This window comes from Acanthopagrus latus, chromosome 12 (assembly GCF_904848185.1).
Source record: "Acanthopagrus latus isolate v.2019 chromosome 12, fAcaLat1.1, whole genome shotgun sequence".
NCBI classification, from domain to species: Eukaryota; Metazoa; Chordata; class Actinopteri; order Spariformes; family Sparidae; genus Acanthopagrus; species Acanthopagrus latus.
Genome location: NC_051050.1, coordinates 19,695,558 through 19,723,135, shown reverse-complemented (window position 1 = coordinate 19,723,135; position 27,578 = coordinate 19,695,558). Strand labels below are relative to the sequence as shown.

The 27,578-nt window shown below is 42.2% G+C and overlaps 2 protein-coding genes across 17 annotated transcripts in view; one reads left to right on the top strand and one right to left on the bottom strand.

The window, feature by feature from the left end:
* arhgap24 (Rho GTPase activating protein 24) overlaps positions 1 to 3,508 on the top strand; it is a 72,312-nt gene extending 68,804 nt beyond the window's left edge. For all 6 annotated transcript variants that reach the window (XM_037116964.1, XM_037116966.1, XM_037116967.1 and 3 more), the window contains 2 exons: positions 32 to 1,217; positions 1,933 to 3,508. In XM_037116964.1, the coding sequence (XP_036972859.1) occupies positions 32 to 1,217; positions 1,933 to 2,197 (1,451 nt within the window). In that variant the 3' untranslated portion in view covers positions 2,198 to 3,508. The remainder of the gene's footprint in view (positions 1 to 31; positions 1,218 to 1,932) is intronic.
* A 1,548-nt stretch (positions 3,509 to 5,056) lies between these two features.
* Positions 5,057 to 27,578, bottom strand: part of mapk10 (mitogen-activated protein kinase 10) — a 51,706-nt gene continuing 29,184 nt past the window's right edge. For 4 of the 11 annotated variants that reach the window (XM_037117823.1, XM_037117818.1, XM_037117822.1 and 1 more), the window contains exons 7-14: positions 26,474 to 26,639; positions 25,614 to 25,685; positions 20,744 to 20,926; positions 18,602 to 18,726; positions 17,743 to 17,769; positions 15,336 to 15,399; positions 13,918 to 13,995; positions 5,057 to 10,168 (exon numbers count right to left, since the gene is read on the bottom strand). In XM_037117823.1, coding sequence (XP_036973718.1) covers positions 10,026 to 10,168; positions 13,918 to 13,995; positions 15,336 to 15,399; positions 17,743 to 17,769; positions 18,602 to 18,726; positions 20,744 to 20,926; positions 25,614 to 25,685; positions 26,474 to 26,639 — 858 coding nt within the window. In that variant the 3' untranslated portion in view covers positions 5,057 to 10,025. Of the gene's footprint in view, positions 10,174 to 13,887; positions 13,996 to 15,335; positions 15,400 to 17,742; positions 17,770 to 18,601; positions 18,727 to 20,743; positions 20,927 to 22,235; positions 22,290 to 25,578; positions 25,686 to 26,473; positions 26,640 to 27,578 lie in introns of those variants that run through there. The other 7 variants (XM_037117819.1, XM_037117820.1, XM_037117825.1 and 4 more) reach the window with 6 other exon arrangements.

Sequence of the window (27,578 nt, the reverse complement as noted above, 5' to 3'; positions counted from 1 at the left end):
AAGTAACAGATGTGTGGTCTCATGTTGCCAGGTACGGTCCTGGTCCAGCAGCTCATGGCTGTTTTGATTGGCCGCCATGATGTGCTATTCCCTCCGAACGAGGACAGCCCCACGGCCCTGGAGCTCGTCAACAACAACAACATCGACCTACAGCGGCGACAAGCCACCACAACTACCTCCGGCATCACTACGGTGTCTCAGAACGCCGAGAACAACAACACGCAGGTGGTGCGGCAGTGCGCTTGGGAAGCACCTGAATCTCCTTCGCACCGCCAACACGTAGACAACAGTGGCTCCCCGAGATCGGCAAGCCCTCGCAATGGCGTCATTGGACGCTTTGACATCACCCGCAGCCCTCCGCTGACGGTTAAAAAGAATCCGGCTTTCAGTAAAGGCAGTGGGATTGTAACAAACGGCTCGTTCAGCTCCTCACCTTCTTCAGACCCCAGTCAAGAAAAGAGCCAGACGTTGACTGGAGGTGGGAGTTTACCGGTGCGGCGCAGTGGGACGCTCAAGGGCTCCGGCACAAAAATGGGCACCGGTGGCGTGACGAGCGGAAGCAGCATCGGAGGGAACGGGACTGTCCGTATGGGCATCTCCGGCGCCGACGTCGTCACAGGGAGTCTGAACGGCCGTAACGGTCACTGGGTACAAAATGGCTGCGTCACGTTACGCGAGAACAGCAAAACGCGTGACGGCTCCAACGGGGATCAAATAACCAACCAGAACCGTCTGTCCACGTACGACAACGTCCATTTAAACCATCAGAACCTGCAGCAGCAGAACCACATCACCAACACGTGTCTGAACAGCAGCTGCGAGGACAAGCAGAGCGTCGACAGCGCCACCTGGTCCACCTCCTCCTGTGAAATCTCCCTCCCCGACAACTCCACTTCCTGTCGCTCCTCCACCACCACCTGCCCCGAGCAGGACTTCTACGGAGGTCACTACGAGGACCTGGACGGACCAACGCAGGACAACGAGCCTCCCCAGTCCAGCGGAGGCAGCGGTGGAGAGGGGGAGGGCAGAAACAGCAACAGAGAGGGGAGCGGTGACGGAGCCGGGAGGAGCAGTCGGGGCACCAGCAGCAGTGACAACAGCGAGGGTTACACTGTTGGTAACGGACCCGGCAGCCACAGCGCTCTGCACAGTCTAGTGGCCAGTCTCAAACAAGAGATGCACAAGCAGAAGACCGAGTACGAGGCCAGGATAAAGAGGTAGGCTGCCAACAGTGTTTCTGATGTCATTAACAGAAGTTGGAAAGAGGAATGAAGAGCATACAGATGTTACCTTCATCAGTTTGAATTTGTTCCAGCTGCAGTTTGTGGTGCTGTTGAACTGCATTACACGCTAGGTGCACCTAATTTATCATCTCCAAATGGGATCTAAATCCCTGTATGAGACCGACATCGATAGATAATCCTAGGAGTTGTTTTGATCACAGCCTTGTATTGAAAATGTGATAATCGGATATGTCGAGCAGCGAAGTGGACCGTGTGATGCTAGTTTCAAAACAAATCATCCCTAAAGTGCGTTTGACATTTTGGGAAACACACTTTTGAAATGAGGAGATCAATACCGCTCTCTTCAGCCAAGAGACAGATAGCTCGCCTTGGCATTAAAGCTGCAAGCAGAGAGGAAACAGCAAACCTGGCACCATCTAAAGATTACAACATCAGCCCAAAATCCCCGTCCGAAGCTCACTGATACGCATTATATCTTGTTTGTTAAGTACGTACCAGGGTGCAGTTGTGGTTTTTAAAGGAGGTAATTTGCTGGAATATTTCTTGGGTGGCTGCCATGACGTCAGGCCAAGCAATACTCCGCGGCATGTAATTCATCAAGTTAACTGAAAACGAACTGCAGCTGTTGCCCACTTTTAATTTATCCTTGCTGTCTCTTCTCCTGACCCTGCGTTAACCTCCCCTGCAGCTTGGAGCAGCGTAACCTGGAGCTGGAGACCGAAATGGTGAACCTCCACGAGGAGCTGGACCAGGAGAGGAAGAAGTACACCATGGCGGAGATCAAGCTGCGCAACGCCGAGCGCGCCAAGGACGACGCCGAGCGCCGGAACCAGATGCTGCAGAAGGAGATGGAACAGTTTTTCTCCACGTTTAGCGACCTCACTGCAACCGGCGCCGCCACGGCCACAGACCCCCGCCGGCCAGATCGCAACAACCCCATCTGGATACAGTGAAGACCGGAGAATGGTTTATTATGATGCGAACATTATGACGAGGGGCTCCAAACAGGATTTGGCTGCTGGTTGGTGGAGGGAGAGTTTGGAAGTTGCACTGCGAAGGTTAAAGAACGTGTGTTTTAATTTAATAGAGTAAGAGGAGGAGGCCGCCTGTGTACATGTAGACATCACCTGGAGTGATGCCAGACTGACATTATCTGTAAATACAGCGTTTATTTAAACAGCTCTCATCATGACCGGGAGGTGGAGTAAAGGCACAGTACACCATAATCTATTATTATCATTTCACTTTAGCTCCAAGAGGGAGGGGAGACAAACAATTAAAAAAAAAAGTTGTATTCAGAAAAGAGGAAAAAAAGACACCAAACCTCCTTATTTTAATCTAACCAAAAACATCTTATTGTTTCATGTATCTGCATATGTACATAGGTGGAGAACATGCAGACCAACACAGTGTCATGTGTATGTACAAAGAAAATGAGAAGTTAAATGTTTATCTGATATTTAAGCAAAGTTATCAATGTGTGATATTTTATATTTTTCTTTCCTTGCACACGTTCGTTTAGTCTCTGCAAGGATGGTACTGAATGTTCTGTCAGTCGATGTGTGTACCGTTTTAAAAAAAATAATAATAATGGACAGTATACTGTGTATGTGCCTGTGCTTCTGTGCTGTTTCATTTACCCCCCATGACCACAAAAAAAAAAAAGAGCCTGTATTGTAAATATTTTCTAGATGATCGTAGACACTACTTGTTAGTCTGCACTGTGGTTTCAGACGGATGTGGCACGAGTTGAGTTGACACTGATTGAGGAATGTTTTGAAAACTGAATTTTTAAAGACTTGCATGACGGGTCATTGGCATAAATCCCAGAGGAAAAATTTAAACGTCTGTCATGAATTCAGAATTTTATCAGGTGATGAGTTGTACTCTCCCCCAGCTGTCGTCACGCTGTAAACGTTCTTGGGAATCGCAGTTTACAGGCTGCCTCTGTTGTCTTTTTGACATTTTTTAAAAAATTTTTCCACCTGACACACGTGGTTTACATCCTAAACTAGTGCAGAGTAACGAGCCGCAGCGACAGAACATGGACACAGAGTTGTGTTTCTGGGTCATAACTGTGAAAAAAAAAAAAAATGGGATAACAGCATCGACACTGAGGACATTAACAGCCTGGTTGAAAGATTCAGAAGTGGTGTGTGTGCATGACGGTGCATGAGCCCATTAGTGGGCGGTGTACAATAAGTGAATGTCTGTAAAGTGACTACACATGGATGAAGTGTATTTATGTAGCTTTAAACCAAACGTCTACACCCGGTGTGGATTCTCTAATGGGTACAAAACATCTGAGAGCAGAACCTGAGCTGGACTTTGAGCACAGGTCTGCTGCCACCGCCGCCAGCTGCTCCTCCTCTGACGACCAGGTCCCATTTAAACCTGCTGCTGGTCAATGCAGGACATCTGGAATGTGCACATGGAGATTCAAAAAAGAAAAAAAAAAGTGCCTGAACAACCAAAGGAGGGAGGAGGGGAGGGGGGGGGAGCCCGAGCTTCTCATTTTGCACCCTTCACCGGGAAGTAATAGGCTTAAGCCGAGCTGACAGCGGCACCTCGTTCTGTGAATTCCACACAAAAGAGCAGATTATGGACACAGGGCGAGAGGGAGAGCAGGACTGGGACAGTGGAATATTTTCATGACATGATACTTGATACACAAAAAGAACTTAAAACGTGACTTAATATGAATAAAAGTGCATTTTCATGTGAGTCTCCTTCTGTTATTTACTTTATTTCATGGAGTTATCAATGCAACGTTTTGTCTTCAACACAGGAGGAAGAAGACATACAATTACAAGACACAATAAAACGTGTACACTTTTAGTATATGAGTGGAAAATAGGACTGTTATATCCCATTTTTGTATGTTTTTTATTGATACGTTAAAGATTTCATTGGTAGATGCTCATCAGCTGCATCATTTTGTCATTTTCTGACCAAATATATTACGTTTATAACCCTTATTTTCCACCCCCTTTTCCACCAACATAGAACGAGCTCTGTTCTGGTTCACTGCCTCGTTTTAAATTTTAAGAGTTTCAACCAAAAATAAGCTGCCCTAGGATGGAGGATGGAGGCCATAGTCGTCTACATCTTCTTACCATTAGCAGTCAAACATTCAGTCAGTTTAAGATTCAAACAAGAGGTATCATTGATTGAAATGTTTGGGCTGGAACCAGCTCATAGAACCAGAGCTAATTTGGTGGAAAATGTGTGTGAGAGGGCCTGAAACTGAATTTAGCCCAATCACAATGTCTACAGTCCCTGAGTGTGAACACTGCCATTGGGAATCAGGTAACTTCAGGTGCGTGAGGGCTCTGTCACAGACATTCTGAACTCCTCTGGACAACTTTCTGTAAGTCTCTGCAGACTTTGCCTGAGGATAAAATACCCACAGTTCATAGTGTTGTCATGTTAACAAGGTTACCGTGGGTTACCAGGGGAGGGCTCCAAAAACTGACAAAAACAATGATAATCCCAACGATGACAATCAATAAAACTGGTTAATTTTTCTAAATCATGACCAAAGATCTGACATCCTCCAACTGAACAAAATTATGGAAGTTTTTCTCTGAAACCTCTGGCAGAATATCTTTCAATCTCTGTATATGTGTCCTCCAGCTTTATTTCTATTATTCTATACTTTAATACATGAAATAACAAGTCCCAAACCAACAATGTGCTGTCCCATTCCTTATGATTTCACTCAGACTCTCACCAGGTGACGTCAGCTCGGTGAGGCCTCAGAGTCACACACTGTAAATCACTTGAGGTAAAATAAAACACGTACACAGTAGTCCAAGATCAAAGGTTTTGTTTATTTTCAATCACATACATATACTATTTATACATACACAGTTCCTTTAAAATGTTTGTGTTTACAGTAACAGCTTTCAGTAATTTTTTTTCTTTTTCTTTTGCATTTGTTTTGACTTTATTTTGAAACGCTATAGCCTGAAGCCTCGAGAATCAGCGTGAAACAGATACAATTTCTTAATTATTTTTTTATTCTTTATCGTTTTCAACCTGACCAAAAATAATTAAAAAAAAAAAAAAAAGAATGATTTCATTAAAACAGCACGGAGTGAAAGAAACGAGAGAGAGAGAGAGAGAGAGAGAGAGAGAGAGAATCTTAAAAGAACCGAAAGAACAGCATCACCTGATTCAGATGAGCTAAACAGGGTTTCATCGTCGTTTCAGTCCACGTTTAAGACTCGTAACATTTTTGTAGCATCACCTGACCCTTAGCAGTAGCTTTGCCTCCCTGTCTTGAGTGCAATAAAGTGTTTTATTGCGTCGTCGGATTGTTGTTATTTACAATATGACTCCAAATAAAAAGGAAAATCAGTTAGCTGAGGAAAATCACCAGTACCGAAGTCCAAAGATGACGCGTTGGCACAGCTGAGTACGAGGTGTCTCCTTTAACTCGTGACGTGTTTCATATTGGCTATAAAATCATGGCTGAATGAAAAATAAAACATGAATTTGGCCCATCCTGAATCCACGAGGGGATCGTTTTTAAGTCGCAGGATCGGACGCTTGCCACATTTTTTTCCTAATTCTACAGTTTAAGTGACTGAACATGAAAAAAACACACATGAACTACTTTTTTATCCAAACACGTGACTGCACTGACGCTCCATCAAACATTCTTTTTTTTTTTTAAAAGAGCAAATCCCACAAAACGTCGGCGTGATGCCGTGCGGACGCTTTGTGTTCAGTGCCGGTTTAACTCGAAATCACACGCACACTGATGACGAAGCAGAGCAGCGATGACGCGGGTGAGAAACATTTCTACATTCAGCGCTGACGACACAGCCGCATCTCGTCTTTTAAAATCGCCTCGCCTTCTTTCCCAAAAGCACCTTGTTTATGTTTTTTACATAATTGTCTTGAGGGATGTCTTATAAAAAAGATCACATTCAGAGACAGAAAGAAAATAAGAAAAAAAAAAAAAAAAAGAACATGTTTCTTTGTCGTATTTGTACTCAGTGACCAGAACACGTAAAAGAAAGGAAAAGAAATGTAGTCGAGGATGGTTTTTAAAAAAATGCCCTGTAGAGTATCTGCGACAGTACCGTGAGAGTGTCCGTGGTGGGAGGACTCGAACACGAGACCACTCTGTGAGTGAGAAACTTTTTTTGTTTTGTTTTTTTTTTTGTCAAAAACACAAAGAATTTCACCCTGTTTTCTGAAGGATCGCCCTGGCCAGACCCTGAACAAGAAAAAGCCGAGCCAGCCGTAGCTTATTCTGGAGACGCTGTGCACCCTCGGTTTGTCGAGTCAGTGTGTGGTTTCACTGCACACGAGCCACCAGCAGAACGAGTGTTAACCAAGTAGACGTTCCAAGTTACGGGTTTTTTATGTACAGTGACAGCTACACTGAGCTGCAGCTGACATACAGTGAGACTTGTAAAGAAAAGCATGTTTATAACAACGTCGCGCCTCAGATTGAACCGTTACTGTACTGTGGAGCGGTGTGGTTTCCTACAGTTGGAATCACGGTGATATTTATAGAAGTTGCTCTGAAGAATGTTTCTCGGCATGCACGAGACAAACACACGCTTCCCTGTTTGTGTCATTAAGAGACACTGAACGCATCCTCAAGCGTGTTCTTTGTCCAGAAAACCTTGTTTTTCTGTGTCGTCCATCAGCTGATTGTCAAGTTGAGTGAGTGCACTGGATGTTTTTAACTTCGCTTGGAACAAGTGAGAAAAAACGATTACCACAGAAAAATACCAAGTAAAATAGACTATTACATTTAAGTTGTACGAGCTGAACGGTTTTAAACAACTGAAAATGATTAAGTCTGCTTTACTTGGTCATTTTCAGGTAATAAGTTTCCTCGATTTCTTTCAATAAAGTCACATTTACAGTGAAGAGTTGCAGCGACATGCCAGTTTCAAAGCATACCGTGGTGTCAAAGTTAATAGTTATCATACCGAGTGCATTTGCTTATACATGACATTGAATTGTACCGTACTCGCGTTGTTTAAAATGTCTATATTTCAAGTTTAAATCAAGTCTCACGTCCGACAGTACAGAATATTTTCTTCAAACAAATAAAACCTTCTGCTTTCAGGCCCTTAAAGGTCTCTGTGGCTTAGAATCATGAAACAGTGTCACAATGTTTACAGTGATACAGTGAAACCGTTATGTTTTTGGTTAAAATCTCATCTATAACCGCAAGATTATAGAGAGGTGATCGGATTTATCACGCAGCCTGATGTGAGGACGATCTGCTGTTTGTTTCGTTGGCGCGAACACAGCTCACAGTTCCTAAACAGCGGAAATATACACAGCAAATAAGATTTTGAAGGTTAAACAGTGAATAAACAGCTAATCGATTGACCGGTTGCTTTTTGTAGTTGGATGAAAAGAAAGATGCAGTCAAGCTCTGCACATCCAGAAACTGTTGCTAACTCACTTAGCTGCGAGTCATAAAACTCCGCCAAGGGGGCGTCCGTTGGGTCGACCCCGCTGAAGTTTTGTGAGGATCCAGACAAAATTAACACGTCAAGTCATTTCTGTCTCACTTTCTCTGACACTGCGAGATCGGGCACCTTTCGTCATTTTTGTTAATTTCTCAGAGAGAAACACATGGATCTTGATGGGGAAAAAAAAAATCAGGTGTACGCAGGTGGCAGGTATCTATGAGGGAGGACGAGTCGATGCTGATAGAGGGGACTGTCGGACCTTGGAGGAGGTACGCGCTCGACTTGAGGGCCATTCGAGTGTTTTCGAAGGGTATGGGCGTCAGATGGTTGATGATTTCAGTCTCCCAAACACAAAACAAAAACTGTGTCACACTATTTAATGGAGATGGATTCAGTTTTAGGAGGAATTCACTAAAATCATTATGCAAAGTGGCAGAAAACCCTGAAAACCCTGTCGTGTTGTGTAAAAACTAGCACGAGGATGCCTTACAGCCATACAATCAGATGAAAGCCGTTTGATTTTCTCACCACAGAAGCTCATTTTCGTGAGCTAAAACCTCAAGTTAAAGCGCCAAACATTATTTATGTGTCTTAAATATTAGGGCCGTCGGGGATTCGGATAGTTTTAAGGCAGAAAAAGAAGAAGCAGAGGAAAAGATACCAACAAAAAAAGTAAAATATAACTCCTGCACTTGCGATGCTTCGCTCCAAAAGGCACTTGCCATACTCAGGTTCAACCTCTCAAAATAAACCAATCAATAAATAAATCTTCCCAGCTGAGAAATAATGGAGTTGGGGGAGCCTCTGTCCAGTTCTTAATGATGTGCATGTTTTACTTTAGAGCTTTGCTACGAGGTTAACACTCACCGCCCGCCATCAGAACTACCAACTGCATCATCTGTGTCTCTTCCCTAAAAGCCGTCTGTGTTTCAGTCAAATAAATAAGAGTCGTCTCCGCGTGGTGACACCACAGTGAAACAGACCGACCGCCTCCGCCTACGAGGGGGTTAAACGGTACACAATGACATGCAGGGCTGTGGGACAGCCCGTGGGGTGGTGGAGGGACCAATCATTCACTGCCAGGAGAAATAAAAGGGACATTACACACAAATCAGACTTTTCTCTTTTTTTTTTTAAACTCCGTAAGTCTGAGCACAATCAAAATAATTCACTCTACTGAGTGTACTGACCCTTTAAGTCCCAGTTCAGCCCTGACATTTACTAATGTCTTAATAATGGCTTGCCTGTGGTTATCACACACACACACACACACCTACACACACACACACACACACTCACACAGTCCTATCCTGTGACCAGACCCCCGTCATCCCCCTCATGTCTGGAGTTAGTTTACATCGTATATAAACAAAAAAAAGTCCCTATACAGACTCGTTTTTAGCATACAGTGAGATTAGCATCGTTTTAAATCTAATCATGCAGGACTACAGCGATAGGCAGGGGGGCAACTGAGGTGAGAAAGCAGTGATGTGGCAAGGTGCGCTAGTCAGAAAAAGAAAAACTCCCAGTGTACTGGCCGTCAGTCCCGCTCCGTGTGCCCTTCAACTGTACAGAATTACATTATTTACATGAAGCCCGGGGGAGGAGGAGGGAGGGGGTGTTGGGGGGGGAGATGGGCGCCGCTCTGGGTGAGAGCAGCTACGTGTCCCTGCAGAATAACCACATAAAAACACACAAATCAGGCAACCTTACATCAGTGTCAGGTGTGTGTGGGGGGGAGGGGGGGATGTCTGAGACCGAGCCTAGAAGGTTAAAATACAGCAGTGTTGTTACATAAGGGTGGGAAAGGGGAGGGAGAGGGTGAAAGTTTGTATTGTACAGTAGTGTTGGCAAAATGGCCGCCCACCTTGCCACAATGATCGGCGCATAAATGCTTCCTGTGAGGAATTCTGGGAGACCAGCAGCCAGCCAAGACGCACTTTTTTTTTTTTTTTTTTTTTTTTTACAGGAGATGCAAGTTGAAGCGTTTGGTCGTTTCTGTATTCGGATGCCATATACAAGATATGTGGGGTAATATAAGCAAAGCAACTAGAGGATCATTAACATATATCTCAGCTCATTTACGTCAGTTTAATAAATACCACTGCTGTTTTTGAAATGAATGCACAGGCTTCTTTAGATTTCATCATTTTTGGATTTTTTTTTCTCCATAACTCGTCGTTTTTTGTTCTTAATATATTCATTTTGATCTTTACTCTTTTTTTTTCTTTTTTTTTTCCACGTATTTTAAGTCGGTCGTTTTCGGGGGGTGGGGTTTTTTTTTTCTTCACCGTCGGAAGAACATGGGGTTGCGCAGGCAGGCGGCTAGTCACCTGCAACACCCCAGGGGCCCTGCAGAGGTCTCCAGGCTGCTGTCGGTGTCTGATGCCAGGGTCTGGTCGGTGGACATGGAGGAGATGTCGTTTATGGAGGAGGAGGGAGGGAGGCTCTCGCTGCTGTTCACGGCTGCACCTGTGCTAAGGGAATCAACAGCAGCAGGGGGTTACAACGTAAAAAGAGTCCAGGCAAAGACACGGGCAGAGAAAAAATACAACCACAGGAGATATGTTATGTGTCGGTGCGGAATATAGCTGCATTTGTTTTTTTTCTGTGACATCGAGACGTTGAAAACAAAAACACCTGTGGGACAAAACGATCACAGTGTGTCTATGATGAGACGGGGGGTAAAGTGAGGTTTGGGTCCAGTGGGTTTCACGGGAAAGATTGTCAAAGGCTGCAGTGATTCATCAGCGGATGATTTAAAGACATAATATGTCACATTTTCACATTAAAGTTCTTAAAAAAGGGCCAGAACTAGACTTATATATTCCAAAATGTTTCCTACAACAGTCAAACTAGGAGAAATCTGTGCTCTTGTTCAAGACAAAGATGCGTTTAATCTTAATTTGTTGCATCAGAGAGTGAGGAAGGAAGGAGGCGACTGTGACTTAACGTAACGTGAGTACATCTTTAAAAACATTATCTAATCTGTTATCTCGATATTTGTGTCTGAGTCATGTAAGATAAGAGTGTAATCAGTGATGCTCAGTGTTAAACAGTGATGACAACAACTCCCATGATCCCACACTACTGAACAACATCATCAGACTACCTTCTTTTTTTTCTATCTGGTTGAGAGACCCACAGCAGCAGAGATTATGTAATGTGCATTAACTGTGCCAAGTTATGATGGAATGTAACTAAGTAAATCTAATTAAATACTGCACTTACTTGAGTACTTTCAATTTTCTGCAACTTCGTACTTCTATTTCACTACATGTTGTATCTTCTTACTCTGCTACCTTGATTTGATGTCAATCTTTGACAATTCACTTTGCAGGATACATTCTGCACCAGAGCCAAAGAGATTTTTAATCAAACAAATCAATCAAATCAATTTTAAAAAATGTGTTCTGATAATCAAGTGGGTACACAGTTGCCCCATAGTATACAGAATATAAATATATGTATAATCTGATCTTACTTGTACTTTTGATACTTAACCTCATCTAGTATCATATAGACCTTTACTACTTTATTCATATTAGGAACTTTTACTTTAATAGCAATATTTTGTGACTTCTGGGTACTTTCACAGCTCTGGTTTTGAAGCCACCACCTGTCAGTATTACAGCCGTTATGATGAATGTAGTCCAAATGGTTCTGCAACTGCTGATTCTGATGGAAAGCCAATCTTCAGTTCATGACATTTTTTTACTCAGGCATTCGCCTTTTTGCAAATAACAATCCGATTTTCTTGTGTTGATCTTGTTTTGAAGTCAGCTGACGGTCAACCTGTTTGAAATTCCATTAAAGAACTCGTCTACACAGCTGTTATTTTGTCGTTAGAAATGAGATTAACACCCCAGACGGCTCTGTTTTTATGACTTCCTTGCATGAACTGACTCTCTCTCTCTCTCTCTCTCTGTGCCTGGATGATGTTTGCCCATCAAGTGTTAATGGCAGATTGGAGGTTGACACATCCCTTTAATATCACGATGACCCGCAGAGTTCAGCCTCTTTCCGTACAGCACTTTCATCGAACCCTCAGTGAGCAGGTTCTGCTGTCTTTGATGAGTTTATGAGCAAATCAATAAAAGAACGGTCAGTCTGCTATCACCATGGGAGGAGGGAGAGTGAGGCCTGATTAATAAGGATGAGGATGAGAATGTAAAGGTACTGCCAACGACCACTTTTACTTGCAAGCTGTGGTCCTGTAATCCCTACAGAGGACATGTACAGTGCAGGCGAACTGTAACTCTGCTGTTTGTGCCGGCTCCCTGCAGAGAGGGGGGCTTAATGGAGATTGCTGGGCTCTTCAGCTGACCCCAAAATAAAGTGCAGAACAAAGGAGGATTAATGGCCGCCTTTAATTCCCGCAGTCACTCCACCTGTAAGTGCAGTAAATATCTGCTCACGTTCAACACGCGGCTGCCGTTTTAATCTTGAAAGATGGCTTGAGCATAAAACACATCAGCGGCCGTGAGAGGGATTACTAAAACTGGAAGATTAATTAAGCCTTTAAATCATAAAATAATGAATCATGGGAGAAACTCCGGCAGAAGTTTTGATGTTGGATTATAACTCTTGTTGTGTGCCGCTCTGTGCACCGGCTAATAAAGTCAGAAGCATTTCTCAAACGGCCTCTGCACTCAGTGAACTACTTTTTCCATCTTTTGATAGAGGAGGAGAGGCTCGTGTAGGGCTGGCCTGGAAATATTACCGATAAATAAGAATTACAGCATTAAAGACGGTAAAAAATCTGCAACACGAGCACGTAGCAGCCCTGCCCGGTTCTGAGCGAGGCGTCACGTGTGCTCTCGCCTCTTCTGCTTTTTTTAATTTTTTTGCTGCTGCTGCAGTAAAACACTGCCGTCTGCAGCTCCTGCACTGCACCGCGGCGGCTCAACTCAGCCTCAGACATCAGGCCGGCCCATCTGCTTAATTACTACTGGATGGCCAGAAAAAAAAAGACGGAGGGGATGAATTTGTGGGAGACAGAGTGAAGAGGAAGAAGCAGCTGTTGCGTTACGTGTTAAATCCCTCCTTTGAGCTATTTGCAGACTTGTTCTGCTATAAAGCACGGGGTCTCTGTCTCTGTCTGTGTGTTCATCCATGACTTGATCACCGTTCATCTGATCTATTTCACATTTAGTGGGTGTACTGCTGAGGACCCAAGAAACTGCAGAGTCAAATTTGGTGGACAAATTCAATATTAATACATTTTGACTACCGCTCTGTGTTTTCTCTTCTCGTGTGCTGACCCCTTTCTTCAAGAGCATCTGCGTTCATCTTGAGCTCAGTCCCTGAGCCCAAAACCTCTTTACCGTAAGTGTGGATACATCAGACATGTTTGATGGGTGTGTGAGCAGTTCAGGAGCATTATCAGATAATCGTTCTTTTTCTTTGTGTGGTGTTTCAGCTCAAAGAGACACAAAAAGAAAACTGTTTAATGCCATTTAAAATAAAAGTTGTCCAATATGCCAATATTTCCTAATTTTGGCCCAGATGAGCGCGGCACATTTTACAAGCTTTCTCTATAAGTTGTCCATTGGAGGTGATTGTGTCCAGACGTCACTCTATTTTGAATGCTCATAATTTCCCTCCTCCATGTGGCAGTAGATGTTACTGTCTCTGCAGGATTACCCTCAGTTTGCGTTTCTAATCTTCAAAATTCACCTGTTTTAGTGTTTTGGGGTTTTTTTTTTAACGGAGAATGGCTGTTGTTTAAACCTCACAATAAACTATTGTTCATGCGGATCACGGTTGAGTCCAGATGACCCGCCTCACTCTGCCATCATGACTCCACACTGCCTCTCTGTGGCCAACTGTGAGAACAGCACTCTCTCCTGTTGCAGTGTGAAACATCAGCTGCGGCTGAGGACCAAAACTTCCCGTGATGGACCCCAAAGGACCCAAATCTTGAGTCACGACATATACATATACACACATACACTCATAGAAGTACATACACCATCTGTTATTATCTACACATTGTGCACTCAGAGGCAATCTTAACAGTTACTGATTAGCTGTTCTGCAAGGCAGTTCAACAAAAATACACTTGGCACGACACTACACGACATTTAACTGTAAAACGGGAGATGCAGGAGACGGAGACACATGGTCAACAACACGATGGGTTTATCTATTTACATTAACTCCAGTAAGGTTAGAGTAAATTCACTTACAGAGCGATTAGGGTTATGCACTGAGAGTACCTGAAGGTGAAGGCTGTCCCTTCACAACGCCATTCTTCGTTCTCTCCTCAAAGTTCATCACCTCTTTGTAGATGAGTTCTGCCGAGGAACGAAAATACAAATTGGTACATATCTGGACAAAACAACTGAGAATGTGTACAGCAAAAAGCAATATACTAAACAGCGATCATCAAACTGTTTTTATTAAATTTCATGTCTGTCAGGACAGAATCCTTAATGTTACTAAACTGTAAGTAAGTCCTATATTAAAGCCCTTCTGTTTTCACTCTGATATGAGTCATTGTACATTACGCATTAATAATTATCATCATTAATATTATGATTGTGTGATACCATGAAGTTATCATATTGTGAGATTCCCATGTAATTGCAGCCCTAAAACAGAATAACAGTAATTAAGTGCTTTTGCTTCCTGGACTATTAAACTGTTGTTTTCAAAAACACTGCATAATTAAAAGACATAATTATCATGTTTTTATTTTGGTGTTTTGCTCTTGTTTTGGTATAATCTGTTGCTGCTGTTTGATTTACTGAGTTGAGTGTCATACACACTGGTGGCGAAGAGATGGGTTTTTCTTTTATAGATAAAGAATAAAAATAAACGAAGGGATAGGGGAAGGGAAGGGACTAAAAAGCTTTTTTAACTTCTTCTGACTCCTTTTCAAACATGGACTGATCAGCCTGTGTGTGTTGTTTTGCTGATGACTTTGTTTGTTTTTGTTTTATTTATCATTTGTCATGGTTTAAATTGTGGTTGTGTTTTATTTTGAAGTTACATCCTCCCGTTTCATGTCTCACTTTCCACTTCCTTCTTCAGTTTTCCCGCCCTTTTCTCTCCTCACCTGTGTATCATCAGTTAATCACACCTCGTGTATTTAAGTCCTCGTCTTCCTCTCTCTTTGTCAGTCTGCTGTTCTGGTTTCCCCTCATGTACCCGCATACGTTTCCCATCTTATGCCACATGTTTCTGTTTCTTTGCTCCCTATTTTTCAAATTGTTCTGGGTTCATACTTTGCTTTTTTGCATTTGTTCTTGGATTTCTTGAGTTTTGCTGTCTGCTTGTTGTTTCTTCTATTTTTGGATAGTATCGATTTGGGAGGGTTTTTTTTTTTTATTATTATTATTATTATTATTAAGCCCACTTGTGGTTTAGTTCTTGTCTGCCTGGGTGCCTTGCTTTTTGGGTCCCTTGTGTTTAAATCATGACACAGGTTCGAAATAAATACAGTTATACAAAAGAAAATATAAGTTAAAATGTTTTAATCCTCTTTGTTAACTCATTTCATCCATATATGTACTTTGTCCGCCATGATTCAAACCAGTCAGGTCACACAATATAAATAAAACAAAGAAAATTTTCGACTGACACACTCTGAACTGATTTCCTGTTCCTGTTTCTTGCTTTCATTATTTCTCACCTTTCCATTCATCAATGGAGTGTTCTCTCTCATCCAGCTGCTTGTCGTAGATCTGAGGCGGAGGCTGAAGGGGAGAGAGAACAACCGGCAGTTTAGTTCAACAACACGGCCGACGAGATTCATTTCTCCTGACATTCACACAGCTGATTACACTCAACGTCTTCAAGTGGAATTCACGACTTGGATACAAGAATTTTGAGAGTTGACATGATGATGCGTTGTAATCAGCTACATGTAACTGTCGACTGATGAATAACAATATGAGGATGACAAAATATTTCAGACTTTAACATGAACTTAATGTGCACAAAGACACGGGGAACAAAGTAGCAGCACATGTGGGTTGTAATGAAAATAAACAATGTAGATGAAGGAAAATAAAATGTATTTATCCGTTTAGTCACACAAAATGTTGATTTGATATTACAAATTTAAATGTTAATACGTAATCTGACCTCAGACACACACATAAAAAAAATATTTCAGACCTTGAAAATCAGGATTAAAAAAAAAACGACTGACAGACAGTGAGACAAGAACAAATCCAGTTAAAGTGCCTTTGTCCCCTCTCCCGTAGGATTGTCGCTTCATCTAGCGGGGACACAAATATGCTGTCTGGCCCCCCTTCAACCCTGCTTATCACTCATTCATAGTGATCCTGCCCCAGACACTGACACCGTAATCTCACTGCAGGCGACAGGACCACCCGACACACCTCTCTGATACGACCTTGGAGGGACAGTTACAGGTCAGCACTCAGCAGGAGACACGAGCGAGAGGTTTTTTACCCTCACACAAAGATCTACTTAATACATTTTTCAACACAGGAGTTATCACTTCGTACCCTCTTAACGTCCTGACACGGCTTTACATGCAGCCTTGTGGACGTAGCTGTGACTCTTATATCTGCAGCTACACAATAAAGACTTGTCAGAATATTGTATTCAGTTGTATTCTAGTGTTCTGCTTAAACATGTGCACAACTCTTCAGAAGTTTGGAGTCACCTGTTATATTGATGTACTTTTCTTATTTCCTTTGAAAATAGCTATTTGAACATTGATTTCAAGTAATCAAGATACTTAATGAAGTATTTACACTTGAAAGAGTTTGGGACGGAAGAATAATTATGTGATTTATAATTATGACTGGAGAGATTAATTTATTTCTGCCTCTTCGACTTTTAATTTATTTTTCATTCCAGAAAACCATAAGTGATCTTTGCCAGATAATTACTGAAATCCAGCAGTGGAATTGGGCTCTAATTATTGGTAGCTAACATTAGTAAATTTTGTTTTGTTGTTTTTGGAGAAGATACAATTTGAACACAGGATTTTTTATTCTTATATATCTTTTATAACATACAAAATAAAAAGGTAAAAATACATACTCAGAAATATGTGTTGTTGCCATAACTAAATAAACAAGCTGTTCTCAGAGGAGAATAAGGTCCCCAGAACAGGCAGGGTCCGCCACATATAAACAAAGTAAAACAGTATGAAATTGTGTTGTTGTTAAAAGTCAGTTTGTTTATTTAATTTATTCAGTCATGAAAAGGAAGAAGGGTTGTTTATTTCATTTGTTTAGGCATAAAAAAAGATTGTAAACTTCCAATTTATTTTCCCAATTACTGGTGATTTCTTCTACTCTTATTAAACTGTTGCTCATGTGTTTACTTTTCTCTTTCTGCCCTTTCAGTTGTCACTCTGACTGAACCACTGTACAACATTTTATTCCCCATCTACAGAAGTGTTACATTTTCATACAAAATAAGAGGTACGTATCTGCGTCTGTACCTGTTCAGCCAACGAAATTATCTACATCCATAATCAGAACAGGCTTCAGGGATTCATCTGGAAGCGGGTGTGATGGGCTGGAAGCGGTTTATTTAAGCTTGAAATTGATACAGGTTGATCAGAAGTCACTAAATTTATACTTTATTCTGAAAATCTACAGAACAGCCTCAGAATTGAGCCTCAGGTGAGTGTTTTCGATCGATTTACGGAACAACTTTTTAATTAAACTTCTGTCAGCTCCACAGTTAGGATTTTCTTTCATCACAAGCGCAGCTATTGACACATTTTACCCGAATGACACTTTTAGATTATCTGTAGACATATTCTCTTTTCCTAACAAAATAACATCTATTTGTAAAGAGGACTTTTTATACCCTGAAAGCATGAATGACCAATCACAACGTTTAGAATGATCTTCTCAGCTATTTGATTGTATCTAATCTAGTATTCATAGCAGGTAATTCCAAACTTTTGAACAGTAGACATCTAATTATTTGTTATCATAATTAATGATTGACAGTGCTGACCAAAATATGTCCAAGAAACTCTTTAGCCTGTCTAAACAAATGTCTCATTGAATTGTTTTCTTTGATGTAGGGCGGTTGTTATTTACCATGGATATTTGGATGAGATCTCTGGCCTTCATCAGCATGAGATGACATTAGAGAAAGGGAAAACAGCAGAAAACGTGTTGAAATGCCAGTCACAGCCATATCATACATACCACATCAAGTCTAACAACAGTAGCATCATGAGAAAACCATCCAGAGCTAGACAACTTAAGACAGGTGCACAGTCATGAATTCCTCTAAAAATGGGTCATAATTACGATGGAGGTGTGTTGCGTTTCGGCAAAAGCTAAATATGTCAGAGACTTCACGGATCAAAACAATACATTCATCGGCTGGTCATGCACTCATTGGTGTGTTTTGCGGCGAGTAGAAGTGGTATCTGTACGACTTAAAGGAGCTGCAGATGGCTTTTTTCCCAATCTCAGTGTCACCTCATACTAATGAGGCGCTTCACGAGGAAGTTAGACTTCATCGAATCAACCAGAAACACAACCAGTCTTACGTTACAAAACAGGAAAGTCACTCTTTATAGCAGCGAAAAAAATTGACCATCTTTATCGAAGCTGTCGTAAAAAAAGAAAAAAAAAGGTTTATTTTGGTAAAACCTATAAACTATATCATTCAAAAATCAGATTTAAACTATAAAAACGAAAAATGAGATAAAAAATGAACGTGAGATGTGAACCAAAAATATCAAATAAAATCATGCACTGATGCCGAGCACACTGTTAATCATGTAATAAATCACTTGTGTTTACAAAAAAACAAAAAAGAAGGGAGGCATCGTCATTATTTCTGCACACCAACGCAAACACAAAGTAAACAATGCTGACCATTCAAAGACAGGAGGAGAGGATTGAGCTCGGGATCAATACACAGCTCTGCTAAAGGCCTACTCACCGCCTCCACCTCAGCTGGATCATACCACACGTTGATGTAGGGGTGCTGTAAGGCCTCATCCACCGATATCCGTTTAGCGGGATCGATGATCAGCATCTTAGACAGCAGGTCTCTGGCCTGGCTAGCTGTGGTTTGAAAAACAAAAAACATCTGGTGAGGCAAGAGAATATTCCTCTATGCCGCAAATCTTCCGAAGGGAAATTGAAACATGATAAGGCAGAGAGGGAGGAAGAGGGAGACAGAGAGACACAGCAGGAATTATAGAGAATAAACAGAAGCAGTTTGTCTTGCTCTGTTAAATTGAAACTGAACTGAATTCATGATTCTGTGTTGACCCATATTCACATGGAACCTAAAGTTAAATGTTTAGGTTTGATGTTTGATAGATTCACAGTTATACCTGTCATTGGTTAGCTAACATACTGATTTCAACATTTGTAAGCGTGACGCCATTGGGCATTTTTAAGGAGGCGATTTCCGATTTTCCAGCCATGTTTGTGGACGCATAAATTGGATGTTTTTGGCAAGAGGTTGGCCATTTTTGATGGGAACTTTTTGGGATTTTTACAGCTATGTTTGTGGCAACAGAAAACTGATATCTTTAATGAAACTTCAGAGAAGGGAAGGGAAGTCAAGACATCTACTGCCAGGTTTGTGGCAGCAAATAACAGATTATTTTGACAGGAAGTCGGGACGTGGCAACAAAACCAGGTTCGACGAGGACTCGGGACTTTGACTCCTGACGTTTTGGTGCAGGTAATTTAAGCCATTAACACGATCTTTTCCAAATCTTAACTACAAACATAAGATGCTTTTCAAAATGCCGTCAGCATCAGTTCAGTCGGTCAGCCTCTCTTCCTTCAGGCCCTCTTGGACTGATCTGAAATCGAGAACCCTTAAACCGCACACCACCCCACTCCCACACACACTGACCCCACTATAAATAACTCTGCAGCAGCAAACAACTGAAGAAACTGAACTGAGAACAGAGGAAGACAGATGAGCCGAGCGCACCGTCTGCATTTTGCTTCGGCATTGGCGCGTCAACATCGCTCTCCCTCCACCTTTCCTCGCACCTCATCTTATCTTCCTTCCCTTCTCTTCATCCTACAGTGCTCCCTGTCTGTCTCTTCCTCCTGCAAGTCGAAAATACCAAAGCCCAACGGGATGTCTGCCTCACTTCCTACCTGTGACCGTACAAAACACACAAAACAGCAGCGCTTGAAGTCGGTCTCACAGCCTTCCCACTCGCTCTCTCTATCTCTCTCTGGGTGCATTTCCTTTAATGCTGTCACTCACAGCAGGAAGCAGCTAGAATACAGAAGTGATTCAAGAGAGGTTTACCAGACGGGAGCTTTGATGTGGAAACGGGGCAACAGAAAAAGGGGACATTTTTTCTATATCTCATTGGAAGGATTTTCCACTTTTTTTTTTTTTTTTTTGAAGCACTGGGAAAAAGAGATTTCAGATCTCAGCTGAGACAGACACAAATAACTGATGTCCTGGTTAACCTTCTGCATGAGAACAGATTAAATTCACCAAGGATCAGAGGATGGGGTTCAGGAAAACACATTTTGGTTTCGGCTTCACGCGGAGGCCAAAATGCAAGATGTAAATAAAGTTTTATGAGGTAAAAGTTGACCTGAACAAAAGTTTTATTTCCGTATTTGACTAAGGCTTCACAAGGAGGAATTCCAACTTCAAGTGGCGTCCCGTTGTAGTTTCTCTGGGACGTAAACGGCAATGTGTTGAAGCACAAGTAGTCAGCACTGCTCCAAGATTGGTTATTTATATTTATTGCGACATTTAATGAACAGATATCATATTTACATCACAGCAGACATAATGATTTACCAGCATCTCCCTGATACTCAGTCGTCTGTGGTGAAGGTTGTGAAAACCCTACCAAAATGTTATTATGTCCTACGTGAGAGATAAAACTGGGATATCATGCTGCAGATGACTATTTGATTTGTGAGACCATCCCGGAAATACTGCAGAGCTCCACACGATAAGGATATGACTATGTGTGTTTGTCTACACCTTTAATTGCAAATGATCTACCGATACAACTAAGGATACAGATAGCGGTCAGTTACCTTCACAACAATGACTCAGAAATGGCTTGAATACAGTTCTCACCTTTGAGTTTGTTGTGCTCAGAGTCAGCGGGGAAAAGGCAGTCGGGGAAGAGCTTGGGAAAGGTGAGGCCCGCGTACTTTGGCCGGTTCTCGACATAGTTCCTCACTGTGGGCTGGAGCTTCTTCATGAACTCCGGTGAGGGTGTGCCCAGCTGCTCGATCACCTTGTTCCACTGGTCGATGTCTGGTGCGGCGGGTCGGGATTAAGGGAAACACACAGTATCCTGTATGCCACAGTGTCCACTCAGGCTGCATCATTAAGCAGGATAATAGTTACCTTTTGAATTTACATGTTAAAGGTTGGCCTAATGATGATTTCAGACCAAATAAGATGAAGAGAAATAAATAAAGTATCATCGCTAAGAAGACAAACATGTGGACTGACTCCCATTTAACCCCAATGACAAGTATTCATGGGAAATTACAAAAGAAATAAGTAATATGTAATTTCTGCTGCACATTGTTTTCTCTATGAATTGGGGGCAGAGCCAGACCTTCTGGAGGAATAAACACCAGGAGCCACATCAGATCCTGCTCTGACCCAGAGCCTTTTACCATCACTTGGAAAACTCAGAGTTTACTTTATAACTTTTCAGATTAGACGTGGATTTATCGTCACTCCTGTTCATCAGCCTGACTGCAGCAGCGTTCCGTCACAGTTGCGACCTCCAGTGTCGGGTGTTTATGTTCTTGTTTCTTGAACTCTTGTTTAAAAAAACTGACACTAAATGTATCTTGTACCTTGTAAAATTCAACATAATCTTTCATCTTTCACTCAAAGTTAAATCTAATGTTGACTACTGACTGGAGCTGCAGGGGAAATGTACTTAACTTCATGAACCTTGTGTTATACAGAGGATAGGGTGGGAAAAAAAAGGGGGGGATGCATGTATCTCAAGTGATCCCTTGTTCCATATAAAACATTTACAATATTGAGTGTATACTAAAAAGCACGATGGGTAATAAAAGGAATAATGTGCCTCCTGATGAGAATATAGGGTATATGAGTTTTTAATTAACAAGACATGTTGCATGCACTTGATGTGTACTGTGCAGATATGGCTGTGGAGTGTGTCAGCCTGCAGATATTGTTAAATGTTTCCTCTCCGTACACTCCCGATGACCCCCTCCTCCCCCCGTGTTCTCACAAAAGATGCCAGTTGAAGCAGTTAGCTGCCAGAGGTCCCCATTACTTCATCTTGCTGGAACGCCACACACTTCCACCTCCTTTTTGTCTCCGTTGCACATTGGCCATGATCCACACAGTGCTCAGTGAGGCAATTTTTTTTTTTGCTCATCCACTAAGTTTCTTATCCATGGCTCCTTTGGGCGAGTTGTTGGATTCGCTCAGACTGTTTCCACGCCTTGTCAAAATGTATGACGTGATGATGTCTGGAGCCACTCATGTCTCGCACCTGAACGCTACTGCTGTGAGGGTTTTTCTGAGTGAGGGGATGGCAGGAGGAGAAGGATACGGTCAGTCCCGGGGAACAGCACTGTCCCTCTTATCACCTCGCCAAAGATGCAGCCGACTGACCACATGTCCACTGCGGTTACACACACAGGCACATGCACACACACACATCGCATTATCTATCAAAAACTCACAGAAGACTTCTCCTGCTAAATGACAGAGCGCATACAAATCCTGCATCCCTGTGTTGACTGTTCATTCATCACTTGCTAAGCATGTGTGAAAATCGTCTCCTATCTGTTCCTGTAAATCATAAAAATATTTGGTGAGTCACTTTGACCTCAAGGGTGCATTTTTCCATTTTAACTAGCAAGGTATCCTTATTTTTTTTTTTATTCATTTTGTGTTGTGTGAAAGAAACACAATCGGGCCAATCAGGCCAAGCTAAATAATACAAGTATAGTCAAGCAGGCTGACTACAGAACCAAGTAAATGATGTTAGCCTGCTGCAGAAGTTGGGCCTCTATGTAAAACCAAGTGAAAATGATTTTATCGTAGTTTATCCTCAAAGTTCAACTGTTAATGGTTGATTTAAGGGAATAATGTCTGTCTAATGTTATACAACATTCTCAACATATTCATGAAGTATCAAAACTTAAAGATATTTTCACTTCTTCTTGGTCAGGATGAAATGTTAGCAGTGCAGTTACTCCACTGAAGAACATAAAATCATCATATACAGCAAGCTAATCTTTACTATTTTATTCAATTTACCCAAAAGGCTTTTACTTTGGTTTAACACACAACAACTGAAGTCAAAGGACAATCAAATAAGGTTCCTTAAGCTAAGTGATACTTTGATATATCTGCAATAATAACGTCACATTATACATTACACAGTCTATATTTATGCTGCATGTAAAGCCACTAACAACTCTAATTCCCTTCATGGCCGACACTCCATGGCCACTTATTTAACTCACTGCTGTGCTAAATGGCCAATCGAACGGCGAGTCACCCTGAGGCTCCCTGTGCTGTGACCTGTGTGGACGAACTGCGACTCTTTATCATCACTTGACAGACACTCAGGAAGGCTGCGGCTAACTTGAGCCAGGTCAATACTGCAGGTCGAAAAGTCTATGAACTAAATTAAGATCAGCAACAACAGGGTACCAGCCCAGAACTGATCTGTAAGCAGAAGATTAACAAAAGTGGGCGTGGCTACGGTTCATTGATCTACAGTGTAGAGAGGATGGTGTGTTAGATGGTAAGAATTTCATGTCATTGTGAGAGCAGAGACAGAAGGAGAGAGATACTGCAGAGGGTTTTTTTTTTTTTTCTCGAGCTCTCCACAGCGTTAATCTTCCAGGGACTGCAAGATCACTGATGTGCAGACCAGGGCACCCGCCGCAAGCACCTGCAGAGACACTCGTGTCTCACTTCTTATCTGCTTTTCCTCAATAACTTACAGGGAAATTATCATTTTAAAGCATGATGTCCATGTTATTCTATTTTGTTGTTAGTGTCAAGAAATTTCATGAAAAGACCAAAACAAACAATGCATAAGTTCATCTGTTCTGATCATGTCTGTGGCTCCCTGTTTGACACCTTAAAACCAACCGGTTGCAAAAAGAAAATCAATTGGATGCAAGCTTATGAGAAAATGACCCTGCTTCTCACTTGATTTACTACCTCAATCAACAGTTTCATAATGAATTTATGGTCTCATTTGTAAGTTTTAAGTCTTCTTCAATACTGCATGATGTTTAGTTTGAAAATGATGGTCCCATTAGGAGTAAAATAGATGACAAAGCAGGCTGTGCTTTAGGGCGTGGCAACCATGTAACTGCCAAGTCACTAATACAGCATGTCATTTCATGGAAATACAATATAGTGCACCAAGACTTAACATATATTAATCATTTCTACTTTGCATGATCAGATATTTAATAGTGTTCCATCATGGCATCTGTATCTGACCTACTACACTAAAATTGGAGCGTGGCTGTATAAAGTAACAGAACTTTCTTTTCCTCTACAAATTGAGGGTCAGCTGTCTAACTCTCCTATTCATATAATAGAAAATGAAGCAAGACCTCGTCATGATGACATACATGCCTATGAAAACACATTTTAGAAGCACACACAGCTCTCTCTGCTCATGCGTGCCGACTTATTTTCTGCCATTCCGTCCACAGTTGCTACATTTAGCTCAGGACAGCCATTTCAGCTGATATACCGATAGAGTCTTGGCGCTCTGTCCCTCCGAGAACGTGGTGCTCTAAATAACCAAACGGTATATTCCAAGCATCCTGTTGACGAGCAGTCCGGGTCGTGCCAGATTGCACCCTGGTGCTCGGAGAGGCTGTTTTTCGAACGCTCGCTCGGTTAGACACCAACATGCTGACAGTTTATACCCAACTGGACCTGTGACGCTGAATCTTACCTCTGGCTGTCACACGTGACTCAGCTGTCAACAGCAATATAATATATAAAATAAGATTTCAGCTGAGTGTGGCTACAAAAACACAGCTCGTAACGATAACGAGCTGAAGCATAACCTGCACCAACTAATCACTGATCGGCGTTCGGAGCTGAGCTAATCAATACCCGCAGGTTCCTGCTAACTAGCCCTGTGCTGCTAGTTCCCTTCACCTAGCAGTTACCACAAAATTAAAACTAACCCCAACGTCTACACCTGTAACTTTAAAACTTTGCTCTTGCTGCCAACTGAGTTCAAATAGGCCACTAATAACAGATGCTCAATAGATTAATTATTCATTATTATTCACTGGATGCTTAATATTTCTGACTCATGTGTGGGCACCCTCAGATGGCAAGACGCGCCTCACGTGTGCACACATGTGCGCGCTCAGCATGGGGGACTGTTTATCCAAATCCATCCTAACTGAAAGAAAGAGTCGTCTCTGGGATGCACTTACAGCTCGCTCGCAGCGGGAGAACGCACCAGGTAGCATTTTGGAAAACACTCTCAAATATTCAGAGACAGAGAAGAGGGGAGAAAGTGCCTGACTGAATGAAGCGTAAGACCCAGACGTACTCACCTGCAGATCTATGATGCTTGAAAGTGTTAAAAGAAAATCAGTCGGAATGGTTACGGACATGTGTTACAAGGCAGCCAGATGTGAGTGCGGTTTAGTTCACCTCAGTAACATACAGAGAACATCAGGCCAGGCACATCAGGTGATCTTCAAAGTGAATGTAACCACGAAAGGTAAAATAATCAAACGAAAGTGAGAGGTATGATATTGTTCGTATACACCTGTAGCTCCTATTTCATTATTTGGATCCATCTTGAGTCAGACACTTGAAACCCAAAATGGATGGTGGCATTTAAAAACAAAGAATGATTGATTTTCATTATGTGCAGCAAAAAAAAGAAAGAAACAAAAAACTGTTACCATTAGATAACGTCGCTGTGTGTTAACAAGGATACAGTCCCGGCCAGGGAAGAGGATTTTGTGGCGCACCATTTCTCCCATAATGCACCCCACCGACCATATATCCACTGCACGCGAAGAGGTGAGCAAAAGAAAAAGAGAGGAAGGCAAAAAAAGGTTAGTGTTAGACACGTCAAGCTTTCTGGGTTGAAGAAGAGGAGCAGCCGTTAGTTACTAGCTGTTATTCAGTTGAAGGAGACGTAATTAGTGAGGAGCATAAACTGGAGTGAGATGCAGATAAAGACAGAGAGCAGACGAAGAGGAATCGCAGAGCCTTCGAAGGACTGACTAGCGGCAGCTGAAGTCAAAAGCCCCGAGCCAACAGGCTTCAGGCCATGGGAGGAAAACGGCTAATGAGTCATAACTCCTCGGCTGGCGTTCCGTCACGTGTCTGATGTTCTGGGGGCTTTTAATCAGTGACTCATACCTCCGACACTTCAATTCACTTAAGCTCATTTGCAAAGTGCGACTCGAATCGGAGGATTTTCAAAGACTTTCACGTGGGGTCGTTACTGGATAACACATGTCATTTCTTCATTTTCTTTTTTTCCCTGATCATTATCCCCATGAAAAGACGAAACAATGATATTTTTTTTTGCTGCAGTCAGAATCTCCCGCTGTTACTCCTGTGGGTAAGTCATCACTTCCCACCGGTTTAAAAAGACATTACGTACAGCTCACATGGACGCGCTGTTGCTTTAATGTAATTCACTTTGTTAAACTGACTCTGACAACAGGTGGCTGTGAGCTTCCTCTCTGCGCTGACCTTTAGTTTCCCCTCTTTACTGCCACTACGAGAAATTCGAGTTCTTAATTTTATCTCCACTTAACACACTCAGCTGTCATGAATTCTCACCGTTCTCTTTGTATCCCATGCCCAGGATAACCTCTGGGGCTCTGTAGTATCTAGTCACCACATAAGGGGTCATCATGAAGCTTGTTCCCGCAGTCCTGGCCAGACCAAAGTCCAGGATCTTCAGGGTGCAGTCTGACTTCACCACTATATTGCTTGGTTTGAGGTCCTGGAGACGGGAAAGAGCAGGTTTTAATGGATAGTCTCTTTAAAAAATGGATACACATATTTGCTTTCTCGCCAAGAGACAGATTCAATGATCAATGCCACCTTCATATATGGTTGCTAAACAGGACCTTTGCTGACTTTCCACCAGCTTTGTATCACTACAATGCTGAGAGTATATGCAACTGAACAAACATGACATGAAACTCTTGGATCGAGTGAGGGGCGTCTCACCAAAATCAAATCACAATTCAGTTACCATACCATCAGAAACGTATGTCAGCATGCTGTTTAGCTGCAATAGCTAAAGTTTGTGAACTGGAAGTGGCCGCCATATTGTTTATTTTCAACTTCTTGCCTCAAAAGCTTTCATAATAATACATTTCAGTTAAATTCTAATCTGTAATACGTTTGTTACTGGCTGGCCACCGCACTGTTTCATGTTTCAAAGCAAACTCTGTGTCATAGTTTGGGTTTCAGTGTGTCACTTTTCACTTCCTGTCTTTGTCTGTTCCCCCATCCTTTTTCTGTGTACGCCAGTGACTCATTTGTTAATCACTGCCTGTGTATTCAAGTCTGTGTTTTCCCTTCACTCTCCGTTGCTTTGTCTGTTTGACAAACACTTTGTTGGTTTGTTTTAGCAGGGAGTTTGGTTATTTGCTCTTGGATTACTCTCAAATGCGATACTGAGAGCCAACACCCGAGAACAGCCCAACTGGCAATACGTCACCCATCAGCGGGGAGTGTTTATGGCTCTGGCGTGGCACAGTGCATTCTGGGTGTTGCAGTTTTTCTTCCTCTTGAGGGAAAATGCAATACCACAGCCCTTTTTTCTCTGTTTTCTCTGGTCATGTAGCAGCAAATTTTAAAAAATATTTGCAACTCTCTACTGCATAGATAGCCCAGTTGTATGCAAGTCTATTTACTCCACTGGTGAAGTAAT